General features: G+C 35.5%; 2 protein-coding genes across 3 annotated transcripts in view; one reads left to right on the top strand and one right to left on the bottom strand.

Moving 5' to 3' along the window:
• The window catches only part of CDC40 (cell division cycle 40), a 47,780-nt gene that overhangs the window by 11,339 nt on the left and 18,210 nt on the right, over positions 1-18,231 (top strand). Inside the window, exons 2-7 of the mRNA XM_005890228.3 lie at positions 762-848; positions 8,558-8,687; positions 11,761-11,844; positions 13,273-13,412; positions 16,101-16,197; positions 17,506-17,645. Of these exons, the coding sequence (XP_005890290.1) occupies positions 762-848; positions 8,558-8,687; positions 11,761-11,844; positions 13,273-13,412; positions 16,101-16,197; positions 17,506-17,645 (678 nt within the window). The remainder of the gene's footprint in view (positions 1-761; positions 849-8,557; positions 8,688-11,760; positions 11,845-13,272; positions 13,413-16,100; positions 16,198-17,505; positions 17,646-18,231) is intronic.
• Positions 4,821-18,231, bottom strand: part of METTL24 (methyltransferase like 24) — a 164,798-nt gene continuing 151,387 nt past the window's right edge. Inside the window, exon 6 of one of the 2 annotated variants that reach the window (XM_070376476.1) lies at positions 4,821-6,233. In XM_070376476.1, coding sequence (XP_070232577.1) covers positions 6,222-6,233 — 12 coding nt within the window. In that variant the 3' untranslated portion in view covers positions 4,821-6,221. Of the gene's footprint in view, positions 6,234-14,971; positions 15,469-18,231 lie in introns of those variants that run through there. The other variant, XM_070376477.1, reaches the window with a different exon arrangement.

Below are 18,231 nucleotides of genomic sequence, written 5' to 3'. Positions count from 1 at the left end.
GCAGCAGTAGGAGCAGGAGTCACTGAGGAAGGAGAAACCAGAGGTTCCCTTTTTGAATATATTAAGTTTGAAATACCTATTAGACATCCTGGGAGAAAAGATGTTGAGTTGAAAGCTCAGATATATAAATCCCTAGAGTTCAGGGAAGAGATCCAGGCTAGAAAATTGTAATTTATAATTGTTCATGTGGTGGGGTTACATAAGATAGACTACCAGTGATTCTCTGGTGGAGATGAGATTTTTATGTTCATTAAGTTGGAGGATGAATATAAGAGTTGACATAGATAATAACACATAGATTTAGAAGTTTTGGGCCCTGACACCCCCTTCTGTTTCCTCTGCAGTCCCTGACCAAGTCCATCTCGGTACATATCTAATAAAGGTGTGCTGAATAAAGAAGGCGTGCTTCTCTTGAATTTGGAACCAGAAGATCAGACGTTTTGAGTTAATAAAAAAGGACTCTCTTTTGGACTCTCTTACATTAAGGCTTTGAGTGGTGTTGACTTAATTAGAAATTTTAATTTGTTCAGATAAGATAGTCAGTGCTTTGGAAGGAAAAACATTTTGTTATGCATTCTAACCCCTATAACTGTTTACATTATGTACTTTTATTAGCCTTTGATTATTAGAATGATTAATCATAAAGTACTAGTGTAATCTTCATAAAATTGGTGTTAAGATGGCTAGTGTGACCTTAATGTAATTTCTAAAATATAGTAATTACTTGTCATATCTTTAGTGTTCATTTGCTTTTCTTATAGGAAGATTTGGAGACTGGAGTTCACCTTGACCCTGCTGTCAAAGAGGTTCAGTATAATCCTACGTATGAGACCATGTTTGCTCCTGAGGTAAGAAAATGTATTAGATTAAGAGTGTACTTTGCTGAAGTATTTAAATTGTTGTTTTAGTTGCTAAGCCAATTCTTTTGTGACCCCATGGACTGTAGCCCACTAGGCTCCTCTGTCCATTGGATTTCCCAGGCAGTAATACTAGAGTGGGTTGCCATTTCTTTATCTAGGGGATCCCTGACCTAGGGATCGAACCCACATCTCCTGCTTAGCAGGTGGATTCTTTACCACTGAGCCCCCTGGGAAGCCCATACTTAGGTACATAAACAGTTGGTGAATTTTTCAAAGTTTTCTCATGAAAGTACACCGTTTAAACTGTCAGAAAATATCTCCTGTTATATGTTACTTATATCTCAATTTAAAAAAGAAGGGAAAATACATCCTTCTATTCTCCAAAAGTTAAATAGTACACTTTTGTAAGGATATATCTAACTCTTAGAGGCAGACTTAGCTAACATCTTCCTCTCAGTGTTGATAAGGGAGTGTTACAAGTTAACTGAGGGAAAAAATTGTGGTTGATTAGCATCATTAATGCGTAGTATATTATGAAACATCTAGTGACAAATGCTGCTGTGTTAAACAATAAAAAGAGATGCCATGCTGACGTGGTCATGGCTCAAAATAGTCACACTGTTTATTGCTTGCTCTGAGTCAGACATCTTCTGAATTCTTTTTCTTGATAATAAATGGTGATGGAAGCACTAAAAAAGCTGAAGAAAAAAAAAAAAAAACAAATAATGAAAATTGTCGGAAAGCCTTTGTAGAAAAGATTAGATTTCTAGATATTTAGCCTTTAAAAAGGAGAAAAGAATGCTTGATTGATAAAATACAGATGTCAGAAAAAGATCATTATAAAAAGTAATAATACCAGTTCAGTAGCAGGATCTTTCAGAGCATTTTAAAGATAGAGATGAGGAGCTGTATCTTATTGATCCTGGTAGAGAAAAAAGTACTTTTTAATGTTTATTCATTTTTTGGCATATAGTCATTGCCCTTTTTTTTTTTTTTTTTGATAGGCTATTTCATGTAATCTTTGCCTGCTTAGGTTTCCACGGTCACTTAAAATTCGGCAGTGGCACCGTGTAGTGCCTCCAAGGGTGTCAGTGCTAGTGCTCTGGGTATTCTCTTAAGTGTGCAATAAGCGAAAATCTCATTCTCATGCTCTCGAGAGTGGTACAATTTTATTTTATTCCATTATTTCTTAAATCCTTATACCTGTTGAATTATAGGCTGTTTCCTAGCTCTTGGCACCATTTTAGCTGGTGCTTTAAAGAGAGGTAGTATATTATATATATGTTTTTATTATGTATATATATATATTTTTAATGTAAAGTACTTCAGTTTAGCCACTGAATTCAGAAAATGAGAAAATTTGAAAGTGACATGATGTGTGACATTCTTCTGTTAGTGTATTTCCTATAAAGCCTGTTTTTCTTAAAATTTTAGATCCTGTGCATAACTAACATACTGCTATGTGATTATTTTTCAAAACTTTCAAGAAAAATTCAAAAGGTCAAAAAATTTGGGATGCTATTGACAAGATAGTACGTTTATCATTCTTGTTTTTGGGGTTATCAGTCCTTTAATTTTTTGTTCTCCCCCCACCCTATGTTAGGGAACCTCACATTAGATGTATCAGTTGGTTTATGTTAGGAACATTTCAATGCTTATTGTCAACAATTTAAGAAAATAGTGATGAGACTGAAAAATGAAGAAAAATTAGTTTTATAAAGAAATTGTCTGTGACATAAATTACCGACTTTGAACTTTTTGACTAGAATCTGCATAACTTGCCAAAGTCTGGAAAGTGTTACCAGAGCTTTCCTAGATGAAATTCAAGTTCTCATGATTTGAAAATCCATCATTAGAAACAAGATTTAATCCCTTTCCTTATGCTAGTGTTTACCAGAGAGGATATGCCACGTGTTTTTTTGTTTTGTTTTGTTTTTAAGAAAAAAAAAAAGAGAGAGACCAGACTATTTTCTATAGTATGTGTAACTAGCAATTTTTTTTTTTGAATGACCAACCAATACAGTCCAGGTTAACAACATGAGATGTGGGGCTACACAGACCACTTATTAGTTCTTTTGTGATCTTAAATTATCTTATTTTTTTCCATAGGTAAAATGAAGATTATCTCTGTTTACTAAATTATAAAAATAAATGAGATAAGATATGTTGTGCTTAGGAAAACTCTCTGGTACAGAATAATAAGCATTTAATAAATTATAGCCTTTATTATTATTTATGTTAATATTATTGACATTGATGGCTAGGTAGGCCTTTAGAGGAAAGGTTCTAGGCAGAAGGGAACAGCATAAGCCAAATCACAAAATATAAAGAACAGTAGTGCTTTAGTCATTATTAGTAGAGGGGAACAGGCTAAGACTAGAACAGCACTTTGTACAGAAGGTATTGCACAAGCTGTGGGGGCCAAGGTAGCGAGTTTGGTCTTGATTTAATAGATGAGTTTTTAGGAAGATTTATTTTAAAGATTTGCATGATGGAAAAGAACAGGGATGGAGACTAATGAAATAAAACAACCACTTATAACTCTATGGCAGGTACCACCCTGAAGGATTTGTATGCTTATCTCCTTTAGCCCTCTCTACGACCCTATGAAGTACTTGTATCCCTATTTTAGAGTGAGGAATTTAACTGAGATTATACTGCCTGCAGGTGCCATATTTGGGGATTTGATCATTCTTAACAATCACTCCATAACTATGAGACCATTTAGAAGGCCACAGTGTAGTTTGCAGTTTTGACTATTATAAATTAACGAATTGCTATTTTATTTTGGATCCACTTAGAGAAAAGTATATTTGTTAGCTTCTCTAGAAGCCCATAAGCCTCAGAGAAAATTTCAGATTCCTTAAAATAACACTACTTTTAAGAATAGAAGAAATATAAAAGTTTAGAGGGGGGAAATGCCAGTTACTGTTTAAGATCTGACCAGAAGGGCTGCTGTAAATATTAATGTTAGAATGGGCTTCAGAAGTCAGATAGATGAGAACTTTTATTTTACAGATGAGGAAACTGAGGTTCAAGGTCATAGATCACTAATAAAATATGCTATTGTAATATTTAAACTGTGCTTATGTCTTACAAGATTGAGGTATTCTGCCAATAAAATTGAATTGCGGTGATCTTTTCCAAAATTGTAGAAAATAATAATTTACTCTTCTCACCTTAAAATTGTTTATAAATGTTTTATACATTGATTACTGCAATAAATATTCATGAAAAACTTAGCAACAATCTAAGAATAATTACTTGTTCAATAACTTAGGGGTTTTTTTCCTATCTGTGAACTTACAGTTTTATTTCATATAGTCAATTTTTACTTAATGAAATTTCTTAATTCCTGTGGTGTTATAATATACTACTAAGGCATGCATGCTAAGTCACTTTAGTCATGTCCAACTCTTTGTGACCCTGTGAGCCATAACCCTCCAGGCTTCTCTGTCCGTGAGATTCTCCAGGCAAGAATACTGGAGTGGGTTGCCATGCCCTCCCCCAGGGCATCTTCCCGACCCAGGGATCGAATCCATGTCTCTTAGTCTCCTGCATTGGCACGTGGGTTCTTTACCTCTAACACCACCGGGGAAGCCCCATACTACTAAGGCATCAACCCTCAAGTACTCTGCCTGCTAAAAACGTGAGAACCATTGCCTTATAATACATGGTCTCTTAGATTTATCAGCTAATGCCTTAAATTAAAAATGCTTTTCTCCTAAGTTTATAAATAAAGCACTGCTTCACTCAAATGAAAGCTTGCTTACCTCAGAAACATTTTCTTTTTTGGTACAATGGCTGAATTAATACTTAAATACGTATATTTTATATGGGAGATTTACAATTGCAGTTGACTACAGTGTACTTCTGTACTGGGCTGGGAAAGATTGAGGCCAGGAGGAGAAGGGAGCAACAGGATGAGATGGTTGGATGGCATCACTGATTCAATGGACATGAGTCTGAGCAAACTCTGGGAGATAATGAAGGACCGGGAAGCCCGTGTGCTATATATAGTCCATGGGGTCGCAGAGAGTCGGACACAACTGAGCAACTGAACTGAACAGTGTACTTCAGTATTATCTGAGCTAAAAACTATTGAATACTCATACCTAATTAACTTGAATATCTATTTTTAAAAATCATTTGAATATATATTTACAGTTACACTTGGTTAACTACCAAAAATTGAAAAGAAGCATTTACAAATCAGCTTTGTATATTTTTAAATAGGCATTGTTTTATTTTTTAATGGCTAACCTAGAATTAAGAGTTGCATATTCACACAGAACAGGAACATCTGGGAGAATAATTGATAAGAGCTGAGCCCTGCTGAATAACATTCTCTGGCTTCCTCTGTTGACATACAATATCTTTGAAGTAAGCTCTGATGGCTGCCAGTAACCAGAAAGTTAAGGAGAGCTAGATGTTGATGAACCCTACCCCAGACAGCTGCCTGTCTCAGTGGAAGATTTTGTCGTTGTTGTTGTCACAGCTTCAATTCAGTTCAGTTTAGTTCAGTCGCTCAATCGTGTCCGACTGTTTGCAACCCCATGAATCGCAGCACGCCAGGCCTCCCTGTGTATCACCAACTTCCGGAGTTTACCCAAACTCATGTCCATCGAGTCCGTGATGCCATCCAAGCATCTCATCTTCTGTTGTCCCCTTCTCCTCCTGCCTGCAATCCCTCCCAGCATCAGAGTCTTTTCCAATGAGTCAACTCTTTGCATGAGGTGGCCAAAGTATTGGAGTTTCAGCTTTAGCATCACAGTCCTTCCAGTGAACACCCAGGACTGATGTCCTTTAGAATGGGCTGGTTGGATCTCCTTGCAGTCCAAGGGACTCTCAAGAGTCTTCTCCAACACCACAGTTCAAAAGCATCAATTCTTCGGCGCTCAGCCTTCTTCATAGTCCAACTCTCACATCCATGCATGACTACCAGAAAAACCATAGCCTTGACTAGACGGACCTTTGTTGGCAAAGTAATGTTTCTGCTTTTTAATATGCTATCTAGGTTGGTCATAACTTTCCTTCCAAGGAGTAAGCGTCTTTTAATTTCATGGCTGCAATCACCATCTGCAGTGATTTTGGAGCCCCAAAAAATAAAGTCTGACACTGTTTCCACTGTTTCCCCCTCTATTTCCCATGAAGTGATGGGATCAGATGCCATGATCTTAATTTTCTGAATGTTGAGCTTTAAGCCAACTTTTTCACTCTCCTCTTTCACTTTTATCAAGAGGCTTTTGAGTTCCTCTTCACTTTCTGCCATAAGGGTGGTGTCATCTGCGTATCTGAGGTTATTGATATTTCTCCTGGCAATCTTGATTCCAGCTTGTGCTTCTTCCAGCCCAGCGTTTCTCATGATGTACTCTGCATATAAGTTAAGTCCAAGCACATATAAATTTTCAGACTGTGTTAAGAATAGCACCACAGCTTTCAGTGGCTATGAAGCTGGGCATATCCCAGCCAGGAGTAGGACGTCAGATCTAATTGTCCTTTCAGCTTTTCAACCCTCCCTTGAAGCCCCTCAATAAAATGGTTTGATTAAAAAAAAAAGAATAGTACCACCAGATATACTTTACTGGAATATATGGATCTATATTCTTATGGAAATCATAGTTCATAACACTGAGAATTTTTTTGTAAAAGATGGACAGTTTGACATGTATGACCTGTAGAAGAATTATTCTTTTTGTAAAATCTTAATAAAATTAGACTATGAAAATGTACTTTCCTTTTTCAAATCAGAAGTTATAAGCTTAATGATTGGTAATTAATTATACATGATAGGAGTAATGATATGGGCAATGGAGATTTTTATTGTTTTAGAATTTTTTTATCCCCAGAAATATCACATGCCGCTTTGCAGATGTTAACTGGCTATAGCAATTAGATCATCTGGAAAACTTAAGTTGTTTCATTATCTTTAATCTAATGAATGTTCTTATTTTTGTAATAAATTTAATAACTAAATGAAGTTAACTGTAACTTCCAGCATTCAGCAATCTTAATTTTTTTTCCCCTGCATTTCCACCTATCAGCACAGGAAGAAGTAATACGGGCTGTGAAGTCTTGACCTGTCCTACATTTTAATTAGAATAAATAGTAATAAAATCTTTATCTATAAATTAGATATCTTAAGATTGAATCATTTTAAACCTAGAAATGGAAGCTGTCAATAGAAAGGAATATTATAGTAATTTATTTTCTTCTAAAGCAGAAAAAATTATACGGCAAATCTAACTTTTAAATTCAGACTTTTGTGCATAGTATAATGTTGATATATAGAGAACACAGCATTCTGGTTAAGAAAAGGTCAGTAGTTTATATTTATGGCTCTGGAAGTATATAATGGAAAAGGTGGTTTCTCATGGTAGTGACCTAAGATGTTCTAACATCAGAATCTTTCTAACATCATGACAGTTCTAACATCATAACAGTTGACCTGTATAGTTCTATGGTTTCCAAAGTGGGAAGTTCATTTTATTCTTTATTTTAAAACTGAAAAGAACTGAATTTTCCTAATACTTTTTTTAATAGCATTAAGCAAATTATTGACTCTGGGCAGGTAAGATATGTCATCTTGACTTTTTTTTCATTTCTAACATGAGAAAGAGAATACCTCTCTAACTTTCCAGAATTTGTGTATGCTGCTGCTGCTGCTGAGTCGCTTCAGTCGTGTCCGACTCTGTGCAACCCCATAGACAGTAGCCCACCAGGCTCCCCCGTCCCTGGGATTCTCCAGGCAAGAACACTGGAGTGGGTTGCCATTTCCTTCTCCAATGCATGAAAGTGAGAAGTGAAAGTGAAGTCGCTCAGTCGTGTCCGACTCTTAGCAACCCCATGGACTGCAGCCCACCAGGCTCCTCCATCCATGGGATTTTCCAGGCAAGAGTACTGGAGTGGGGTGCCATTGCCTTCTCCGGAATTTGTGTATACATCAAATTAAATAACATTTGGAAAGCCATTCTGGAACTCAAAACATTGTAAACAAATAGGTAATAATGGCACTATTTTGTGTAACTTTCAGACATTCATAGTGTGACTTTTCAGAGTGGAAAAGTTGTGTTTACATTTGTAATGTCTTTTCCTAGGACTTTTTCAAGCAGTTTACTTTTATTGTCTATTTCCTGTCTTCTTCCCCCAGTCAGGCTTTGATTAATCTTTCCTTCATTAGTGCTTTCTATATGCCAGACAGTATGGAAAGTATGAGGGTTCTAAGTCTGCACCTTTGAGAAACTCATAATCAAGTAGCAGAGAAACATATGTTTTTGTAATTATATCACCACTCCAAAAATCCCCAAATCATGGTTTAGACAAAACTATAGTGAGTTTCAATTATCTGGAGCAACACTATCAAATAGAACTTCCTGCAGTGGTGAAAATGTAGTAATCAATAATTGTATGTGGCTGTTGGGCTCTTGAATATGGCTAGAATGACTGTAGAACTGAATATTTTAATTAATTTAAACTTAAATAGCTGCATATAGAGTGAGCTAATTGCTCTCCTGTGCTAGTGGCTGACAAACAGTGCTAACAAGCCACTGACTGGTTGTCCTGAATCGTGTGAGGGGAGCAAGTCTGCAAATAGGTTAATCGGCCCCTGATAATTTAGAGTTGAAAATACACTGTGCAATAATTCTACTCATTCTATTGAGAATTTTTTTATTGTTTTTTTCCTCATAACATTGCAGTTTGGACCAGAAAATCCCTTCAGAACCCAGCAAATGGCTGCCCCTAGAAATATGCTTTCTGGATATGCTGAACCAGCCCATATCAATGATTTTATGTTTGAACAGCAAAGAAGAACTTTTGCCACTTATGGTAAGGTGATAAGAGAGTTCAAGTTAAACCTTATTAGAAATGATGTGTGTGTGTGTGTGTGTGTAATAATCAATTTTATCTTCTGGCTTTTTAAATTTATTAATCTGGATGCCTTAAAAGGGTAATGTGTTTTCTTATACATATCTGTAAATATACAGATGGGAAGGCGCACTAGTGTTTTTAGCTGTCATTCTAAACCTGCTCTGATTTCTGAATACTAGAAATATTCTGCAGTCTTAAAAACAGAATGTTTTCTGTTCTACTTTTTGATAGCACTTCTTACTGAATGACTGTTATATGCAGATTGCTATTGAAATTGGTTAATAACAGGATAGACTGAAGAGTATTCTTGCCTGGAGAATCCCATGGACAGAGGAGCCTGGCAGGCTGCAGTCCATAGGGTCGCAAGAGTTGGACAGGACTTAGTGACTAAAGAGGGAGAGAGTCTTAAGAGTTATATTTTAATTTTTTTATGTACTGGTTGACTTCACTCTCTTTCTCAAATCTTCTCTCTGAAAAGTTTTCTGTTGATTACTGAGGGATATCAAGAAATGGAATGGCCACAAGTTAACGTGTATACAAAGCTGGGAATCCCCTCTGAAAGAAGATGGTCTTTATAATATTGTCCTTGTTGTTGGTTCTACAGAACAAAGTCTGGTCACTTATATCAGATTTGTTCATATTTGGTGGTGCATTTTCTTTCTCTTCCTATAATCTACATGTGTAGGTTGAGAGATACATTGATCACCTTCTGCTTTGAAGAACTTTTTGGTAGAGTGATTAAGCAAAGTAACTGAGAATGTTTTTATGCCTGTTGTAGTTGTAATCTTTTTCTGTCCTATCTGCCATTAACTTCCATTATTTTAAGGGAGGGCCCCGCAAAAGTTAAGAAAGCAGTATCATGTGAAATATGTATGCAGTGATGCTTTTTAATAATAGTTGTTTTTGCTAAAAAATGACATAAATTTTAAACATTTAGGAAAGAGGGAAAAAAGGTTACCTATAACCCTACCATACTGATATGCCTACTTTTAGTGAAATTTATTCCTCCAAGTCTTTTTTATTATACATATTTTGTATTATAAAGCTATAATCCTTCTAAACTGAAAATTTTGCAGCTTTTTTTAAATCAATATTCTGTCATAAGCATTTTTCAGTGTTACTTTATAATCTCAAAGCTTATTATTTTTAAGAGCTATGTAATACCCTCTGATTGGTTTTATCTCAATTTACTTAATTATTCTAATATTGGAAAGGGTTTCTTTTTTTTTCTAGTTTTTAAAGAGTGATGTAAACTGATTCACTGAATTAGTTTAGAGGTTTAGTACATATAGTCTTAGTTGTTTATCCACAATATATTGGAAACTGGTTGTAAAAAAGATTGTCATATATTAAATTATATTTCACCAAGCCAGGTGACAAAATTCATAGCGAAAGACTCTATACCTCTAAAATCTCCAAAAAGAGTTCAATAACACTTCCAGTCCAACAAAATAAATGCATTATACCCATTGCTTACATATAAGAGATTCCATGTAAACCTAAAATATATGTGCAGTACATAAAAATCAACCCTGTTACATCATGAATTTATTATATCCTAGCCTATAATGAAACAAACTTATAAAGATTTTGCATATTTTTTTTAGACTTTAGAAAGAAGGGCCTTAAGCAATAGCTTAGATAGTTTAAATCTTTAAACAAGTAAAAGTCAGTGCAGATACCTACAAAGTTCATACAGATACCTACTTTTCTTAAGCTATCCTATAGCAAGAGTAAGCATTTAGAGCTATTCAGTTGGCTTTAGGCCTAGATTCAGAAGTAGCTTATTTGGGGGAAAAAAATAGCTGATTTTTTTTTTTTTTTTTTTGCCTCTTCCATCAAGAGAGAGTGGGCTAGGACACAGAATGAACTATTTAGTGAGTTAAAGACATAAAAAGTGAATGTGGGATATACTATGTTAGGCAGCCTGGAGTAAAAAAGTAGCCTCTTGCAAACTAAGAAATGTATGGTCTTATGGAAATCTTAGAACTGAGCACCATTTATTTGAACTTAAACTAGTAAACAAGTTAACCAATCTCAGGTTTAGCAGTCTTTTTTTTTTTTCCCCTCCAGGTAATAAGCAAGTATAACTTTGTGTTAATTTAAAAGTTTTATCATTTTTTCATGAAAAATTCTTGTCTAGCTCCAGATCCTATCTACTTGTTTCTTCTCACTCTTATATATGGAATGTAAAGCTACAGACCTTTCTGTTATCTTCTCCAGTGTGCTTAGTACCAGGGAGCAAACCTTCCTGAGACCTTGTACTAGTGTTACATGAGACATGAAGGAGATGGCACAGGAATTCAGCATTACCCAAGTCTCATACTTATCACTCTGTAACTCTGCTGTGATACAGAACAAACATTAACCCTACATTTCTTCCCATTTTTAAACGGTTGTAGCAGTGTTGTAATCTAAGTGTATTATCTAGTTTATCACAGCCACCTTTACTCCTTATCTGAGAAGATAGTCTCATTTATTGTATCGTCCCACTCACTTATGCTACTGTTCTGTTTTTAGCTCCCATTTTTGGTGTTTATCTGAGTTCTTAGTCTCTCAGTGGTTTGTGTGAATTCTTTTGTCCTATTCTTCCTTTTCTTCTTGGCTTCCTAGCCTGTTCCTTCAGGTTAATGATTCTGAATAGAAACATGGCCCACGAAGAATTGGTATTCAGAGTATGAGTGGACAGTTGAATGTGATAAAGTGATAACTCTTTTGGAGATAAGCTCAGAGAGATCCAACACAATGAAGGCCTTTAAAATTATCTTGAGCTGCCTGTCACAGGCAACTTTACAATTGAAAATTTGGTTTGCTTTTGATAGAATTATTGTTTATGTACATCTTGATGATAAAAGAAGCTGTGACACTTTCAGAAAATAAGGAAGAAATAAAGTCACAAGAAGACAAACAAAAGAAGCTGTTTTCAACATCTTGGGAAGGAAAATGTAAAATGAGTAAATGTGCATAGAATTAAAATGAATTGTAAATGGGAAAAAAATGGAATCAGTAATTTGTACATTTTTCCTTTCAGGTTATGCATTGGACCCTTCATTAGATAATCATCAAGTGTCTACTAAGTATATTGGTTCTGTAGAAGAAGCTGAAAAAAATCAAGGTAACTTATTTGAAATATTTAATATCAAATATACATAATTATACTTATTGTTTGTAAGTTGACTTTGGAAAGTAGGGAAAGAACTAGTATTTAATTTAACTCCTGATTTTTTTAAACTTGAGACAGTAGAGTGATATAGTTTAGAGCAATGTATTTATATAGTTAGTGTAGAGCTTGCTTTTGCCCCTTACTAGGTGTGCAGCCTTGTAGGGAAGATAGTCATACCTATGGCAGGGAGGGTGAGTTCTTGGCACAGTGCCAACATTGTAGAAATCATTTAAGAAATGAAAATGAATGTATAACTAATTTTAGCGATTTATTTCTCAACACTAATGTAAAGCTCCATTTTAACAGAGCAGAAAAAAATATCATTGTGCATATCTGTGGAAATTGCCTTTAAGGGTTGCTTTGAAGCTGAGTTTGAATATGTGTTTTAAAACATATGTTTGTGCCTGTGTTCATTTTGTACTTACTATAAGACAAAGCATCATACTCTAAATGTTAACTTGCCACAAAGCTCATCAGCCCCTTGGAATCTTATACATAAAATGTTGGATAGAAAAAGAATATGCTATTTGTATGAGGGCACTTAGTAACTCTATAGCCTATATGATCAAGCTGCCTTTGGTTTATGAGCTAGATTGTTGTAAAAATAGGATTTTAACAACCTTTTGTTATAACACAGCCTAAAGGAAACTGATTTGAATTAATATAGGTAAGTTTTTCTCTTTGTTAGACCTCTACAAGTTACATCTTTATGTAGCTAAATTCTCAGTTAACAGTGAAATTTTGACTATGGCTCTGGTAAACCTTTCTTTTTCCAATTTAATGACTACACACAGCATGCCACTTTCTATTGATCAAATGAGAATCCCAACTAGAAACATCCTCTTTCTTCCTGTTAAGATTTATGATATTAGAGGTCCAGTTTAGATTGAGTTCACTTGGAAGAAATACAGATTCTTGTGAAACCTTCTTTATATTGTTGCATTATAATATAGTGAAGCAAGTGAAGCAAGGAACACTTATTAATGAAATTTTATCTAATTTGGCTTTAAATTAGAAATTTGTTTGTTCTTGCTTTCAGAGGTAAATTTTCCATTACTTAACATTATTAAATTGCTGTTTCTTTCAGAAAGTGGTAAAATCTACTGATAAAGGTCTGTGATTAATTAAAAAGATTGTGTACCATGGCAGGATTACATAGCTGAGTCTTTTTTTCACATATATTAGAATTTGTAAAATACTGCAGTTGCAGCAGTAGAAATCTGCTTTGCCCAGAAGATTGAGTCTCTCTATATATAGCATGAGTCCATATGTCTGGATTCATATAGCTTTTATTTTGTGTTTTAAATAAATCTATGAAAATATATGTGTGTGTGTATATCTTTAGGAAATACCCATATTTGTGATTTCTTTTTAATGTAGGTTTAACTGTGTTTGAAACTGGTCAGAAGAAAATAGAAAAGAGGAAAAAATTTAAAGAAAATGATGCATCTAATATTGATGGTTTCTTGGGACCTTGGGCAAAATATGTGGACGAAAAAGATGTAGCCAAACCTTCAGAAGTAAGCTTTGACATTTTTCACTGCCGGTTCAACTGTATGCTATGTCTCAATGAAGGATATCTGTGTTAATAAATGAGGTTTCCTTAGAGAACTAAATGACTCATCAGAATTTCTCTGCCTTAATTAACTGAGAAAATACTATAAGATTCCTTTGTTTTTCTTTGGAATAATTTTTGTTTATATTTTTCTGATTTATTTTCTTCCATAATTTTTAGCTAAAATATAGTATTGAACAATTGGTAATAAAAATCACCCTGATAATACTATTAAGGTGCCATGGAGGTTGCTTTTCTGATACCAATGTTCAGATAGTAATTACAAAATCAGCCTTTCTATGATTTTAGAATTGATGATGGGTTTATTTAATTTTTTTTAAATTTTAACAAAGTAGTATCAGATCAGATCAGTCGCTCAGTCGTGTCCGACTCTTTGCGACCCCATGAAGCGCAGCACGCCAGGCCTCCCTGTCCATCACCAACTCCCGGAGTTCACTGAGACTCACGTCCATCGAGTCAGTGATGCCATCCAGCCATCTCATCCTCTGTCATCCCCTTCTCCTCTTGCCCCCAATCCCTCCCAGCATCAGAGTCTTTTCCAATGAGTCAACTCTTCGCATGAGGTGGCCAAAGTACTAGAGTTTCAGCTTTAGCATCATTCCTTCCAAAGAAATCCCAGGGCTGATCTGCTTCAGAATGGACTGGTTGGATCTCCTTGCAGTCCAAGGGACTCTCAAGAGTCTTCTCCAACACCACAGTTCAAAAGCATCAATTCTTTGGCGCTCAGCCTTCTTCACAGTCCAACTCTCCCATCCATACATGACCACAGGAAAAACCATAGCCTTGACTAGACGAACCTTTGTTGGCAAAGTAATGTCTCTGCTTTTGAATATGCTATCTAGGTTGGTCATAACTTTCCTTCCAAGGAGTAAGCGTCTTTTAATTTCATGGCTGCAGTCACCATCTGCAGTGATTTTGGAGCCCAGAAAAATAAAGTCTGACACTGTTTCCACTGTTTCCCCCTCTATTTCCCATGAAGTGATGGGACTGGATGCCATGATCTTCGTTTGCTGAATGTTGAGCTTTAAGCCAACTTTTTCACTCTCCACTTTCACTTTCATCAAGAGGCTTTTGAGTTCCTCTTCACTTTCTGCCATAAGGGTGGTGTCATCTGCATATCTGAGGTTATTGATATTTCTCCTGGCAATCTTGATTCCAGCTTGTGTTTCTTCCAGTCCAGCATTTCTCCTGATGTACTCTGCATATAAGTTAAATAAGCAGGGTGACAATATACAGCCTTGATGTACTCCTTTTCCTATTTGGAACCAGTCTGTTGTTCCATGTCCAGTTCTAACTGTTGCTTCCTGACCTACATACAAATTTCTCAAGAGGCAGATCAGATGGTCTGGTATTCCCATCTCTTTCAGAATTTTCCACAGTTTATTGTGATCCACAGAGTCAAAGGCTTTGGCATAGTCAATAAAGCAGAAAAAGATGTTTTTCTGGAACTCTCTTGCTTTTTCCAGTAGTATATCTATATATATGTGTTCTTCATAATACTATGAAATGTATAAAGTAAAACTATAAAACCCTACCTTGCCCTCTCCACCTCCTAATCCTACTGTCTCTATGAGCCAGTCCCTATTCTAGGTCTTAGGGATACAGCAATGAACAAGATTAAGAGAAAATCCTGTCCTCAGGATGCTTACTTTCTATCTCTATCTCATATCCAATTATCTCAGTAATACACATATGCTGCTCTTTATTTATTTTGACTTCTCAGTTACTATAAGGATTTATTACTACCCTATCTTCCTTTTGGATCTTCCCTGGTGGCTCAGATGGTAAAGCGTCTGCCTACAATGCGGGAGACCTGGGTTCAATACCTGGGTCGGATAGATCTCCTGGAGAAGGAAATGGCAACCCACTCCAGTATTCTTACCTGGAAAATCCCATGGACGGAGGAACCTGGTTAGGCTACAGTCCATGGGGTCACAAAGAGTCAGACACAACGATTTCACTCACTTTATCTTCCTTTTGGGCTTCCTTCATGGCAGAATCTGGTAAAAAAAAAAATATATCTGCCTGCAATGCAAGAGACCCAGGTTTGATCCCTGGGTCGAGGAGATGCCCTAGAGAAGGAAATAGCAACCCACTCCAATATTCTTGCCTGGGAAACCCCATGGACAGAGGAGCCTGGTGGGCTACAGTTCATGGGATCACAAAAGTTGGACATGACTTAGCGACTATCCACCACCACCCACTTCCTTTTACTGCTCTTCCCGTAAAAGTTGTGTCACAAATCTGTAGTCATTGCTTATATCCTTATGACTATTAAAAGCTGTTTATGAAGAACATTGTTTACTCAAATTCACTGTATTTCTGGTATATACTAGGTTTTCTAATTACCTCATTTTTTTCACTTACATAATTATCGTAATACATTAAATTACTCCTAGCTGTTCTAGAAGGAGAGGTTTTGTATTAAATGAGTTTAAAAGTTCAAAAACACTGTGTGTTTAATGCCATTTTGTAATCTGCCTAAGAGTTGAGATTGTTATCCTGGGAGATATACTTGCAGCTATTGCTTCACCAAAAAAGTGCACCTCCTTGTAAAGCATTTATGATCAGCAGTGGCCAGGATGGGGTTCTGGAACATCCATTTTAAAAATTCACTCCTTAATTTCCTTAGGAAGAACAAAAAGAATTGGATGAAATTACAGCAAAGAGGCAGAAGAAAGGCAAACAGGAAGAAGAGAAACCTGGAGAGGAAAAGACAATCTTACATGGTAATATATTTTTTATGCCTCTTCTTTTTTGTGATAAACTTTCAGATATTTACTCTGTTCTCTGTTCATATATTAATTGCCTTTACTAATCAGCTACTGGGAATCATTATATTAAGAATTATATTGGACAATTTGCATCCCAAAGAAATTATAGCAAACTCCTCTGTGTTATAATTAGAGATGGCCACAGATTATTTTTTTGAAGTACTAATGAATTTTTTTTAAAGATAGATAAAGGAGATTATGGTTCACAATCTGTGCTTCCTTAAGATAAAGTTGACTCTTTTTGGCATATAATTAGTACCCCAGTCATTTTAACCTTTTCTTTTTAACCAAGCCAAATTTTCTCCAGGTATGATCACAGGTATGTTACTAAATAACACTTTTAAAGAATAAACTTTGTTTTTCAGGTAAGTAGATTAGAGATTTACATGCTCATACTTATTTTGATTTGCAGAAGGAAATACATATTCACCAAAATAAATTATAAATATTCTAGACTACCTGGTTTATTACTAACTAGTTATATTGGGGAAATTATGTAGTGGTTACCAGACTATAAAGAATAATCCAGTTCAGATAGTATTGATTACTCTAATGTTATACCACTTATCAAATATATATTTAATAAGGTCATATTTAGTTTTAGTTTCTCAAGCTCTCGTTTTATCTCTAAGGAGTCTGTTTAGTACTGTGTGCTTACAGCCATAATAACAATAACAGCCAACATTTATTGAGTACTTATTCTGTGGAGCATGCTACTAAATGCTTTGATACATATTATACTATGTCATTTAATTCTCAAATGTGACTTCATTGTAAATCTAGTTGAAAGTAGAAAAGAGATTGGAAAAGGAACCTGGAAGGGCATAAGGGAGGAAAACAGGGAAAAGGATAGTTTATATACTTTTGTTTTAACTTCCTTTTAATCCTGTTTTGCTTCTGATTCTTTGCCAGTGACTCATAATGCCCAAGTGTTATCTTTTCTTCTCTCAATAATTATACTGCAGTAGAGTCTTTTGTACACGCTACTAAAACTGGATAAAGGAAGTAAGAGCTTATTTAAAGGTTTGATATTCTCTAGAAATTTAGGGATTCCAAAATACTACCTCTGATTGAAATAATAGCCGTGATTTCAGGCAGTTAAATTTTAGCTGTCTCTTGGTCTTAACATCATCAAAATAGTATTACCTAAATTTTAATATGCAGTGATATCCTTGTGAACCAAGTGTTTATTATTTTAAGAATATAGATTTCATAACTACAGCTTTTATTTGTTCACTGCTTTCTTTTGCCTTCTTGTTTCAGTTAAAGAAATGTATGACTATCAAGGCAGGTCCTATCTTCACATACCTCAGGATGTTGGTGTTAATCTGCGGTCAACTGTGCCACCTGAGAAATGTTATCTTCCCAAAAAACAAATTCATGTGTGGTCTGGACACACAAAGGTAAATGAATTAGTTGTTTTTATTTGTTGTAATGCATTAATATAACAGTGAAGCCAACATAAATCTTCAGCTGTTGATGTGGGACATTCAGTATTTCTAGTGAAGATGTAGAGAAGGGAGATAGAGCAAGGAAGTCATTAAAGATAAACTGGAGTCACTTTGGAGGTACTAACACATGTGAGTCACAAGTGAGTACTCAGTCTTCAGGGTCATCTGATTGGGTCATGACATAAGCATTCATGATTTGGTGTCTTACCCCCTTATGTTAGCCCAGGCCTTCGCTTCCAAGTTCCTGCCATTATCTGCTTCCTGTTGGGCACCAACTCAGTGAGTAGTGGGCTGATACTAGCACCAAAGTCTCAGTAATTTTGCCTTAGCTCTTGGGGTTATCACACTTCAAAGACTAGATGCTCCCTGGTGTATACACTATGATAATACTTAAAGTAATGCAGAGACAAGGCACTTGAAAACTTTGATGTTACTATTCTTTGTCGTATTCACTATTCCAACTGATAATTTCCAGCTCTTAGCAAAGAAGAAAGGAACTAAGTAAAAGAAGGAAGAGGAGCGAGGGCATGAGCAACAT

Source organism: Bos mutus, chromosome 9 (assembly GCF_027580195.1).
Source record: "Bos mutus isolate GX-2022 chromosome 9, NWIPB_WYAK_1.1, whole genome shotgun sequence".
NCBI classification, from domain to species: Eukaryota; Metazoa; Chordata; class Mammalia; order Artiodactyla; family Bovidae; genus Bos; species Bos mutus.
Note: the sequence above shows the minus strand (reverse complement) of the source record. Positions and strands in the feature narration are given on the sequence as shown.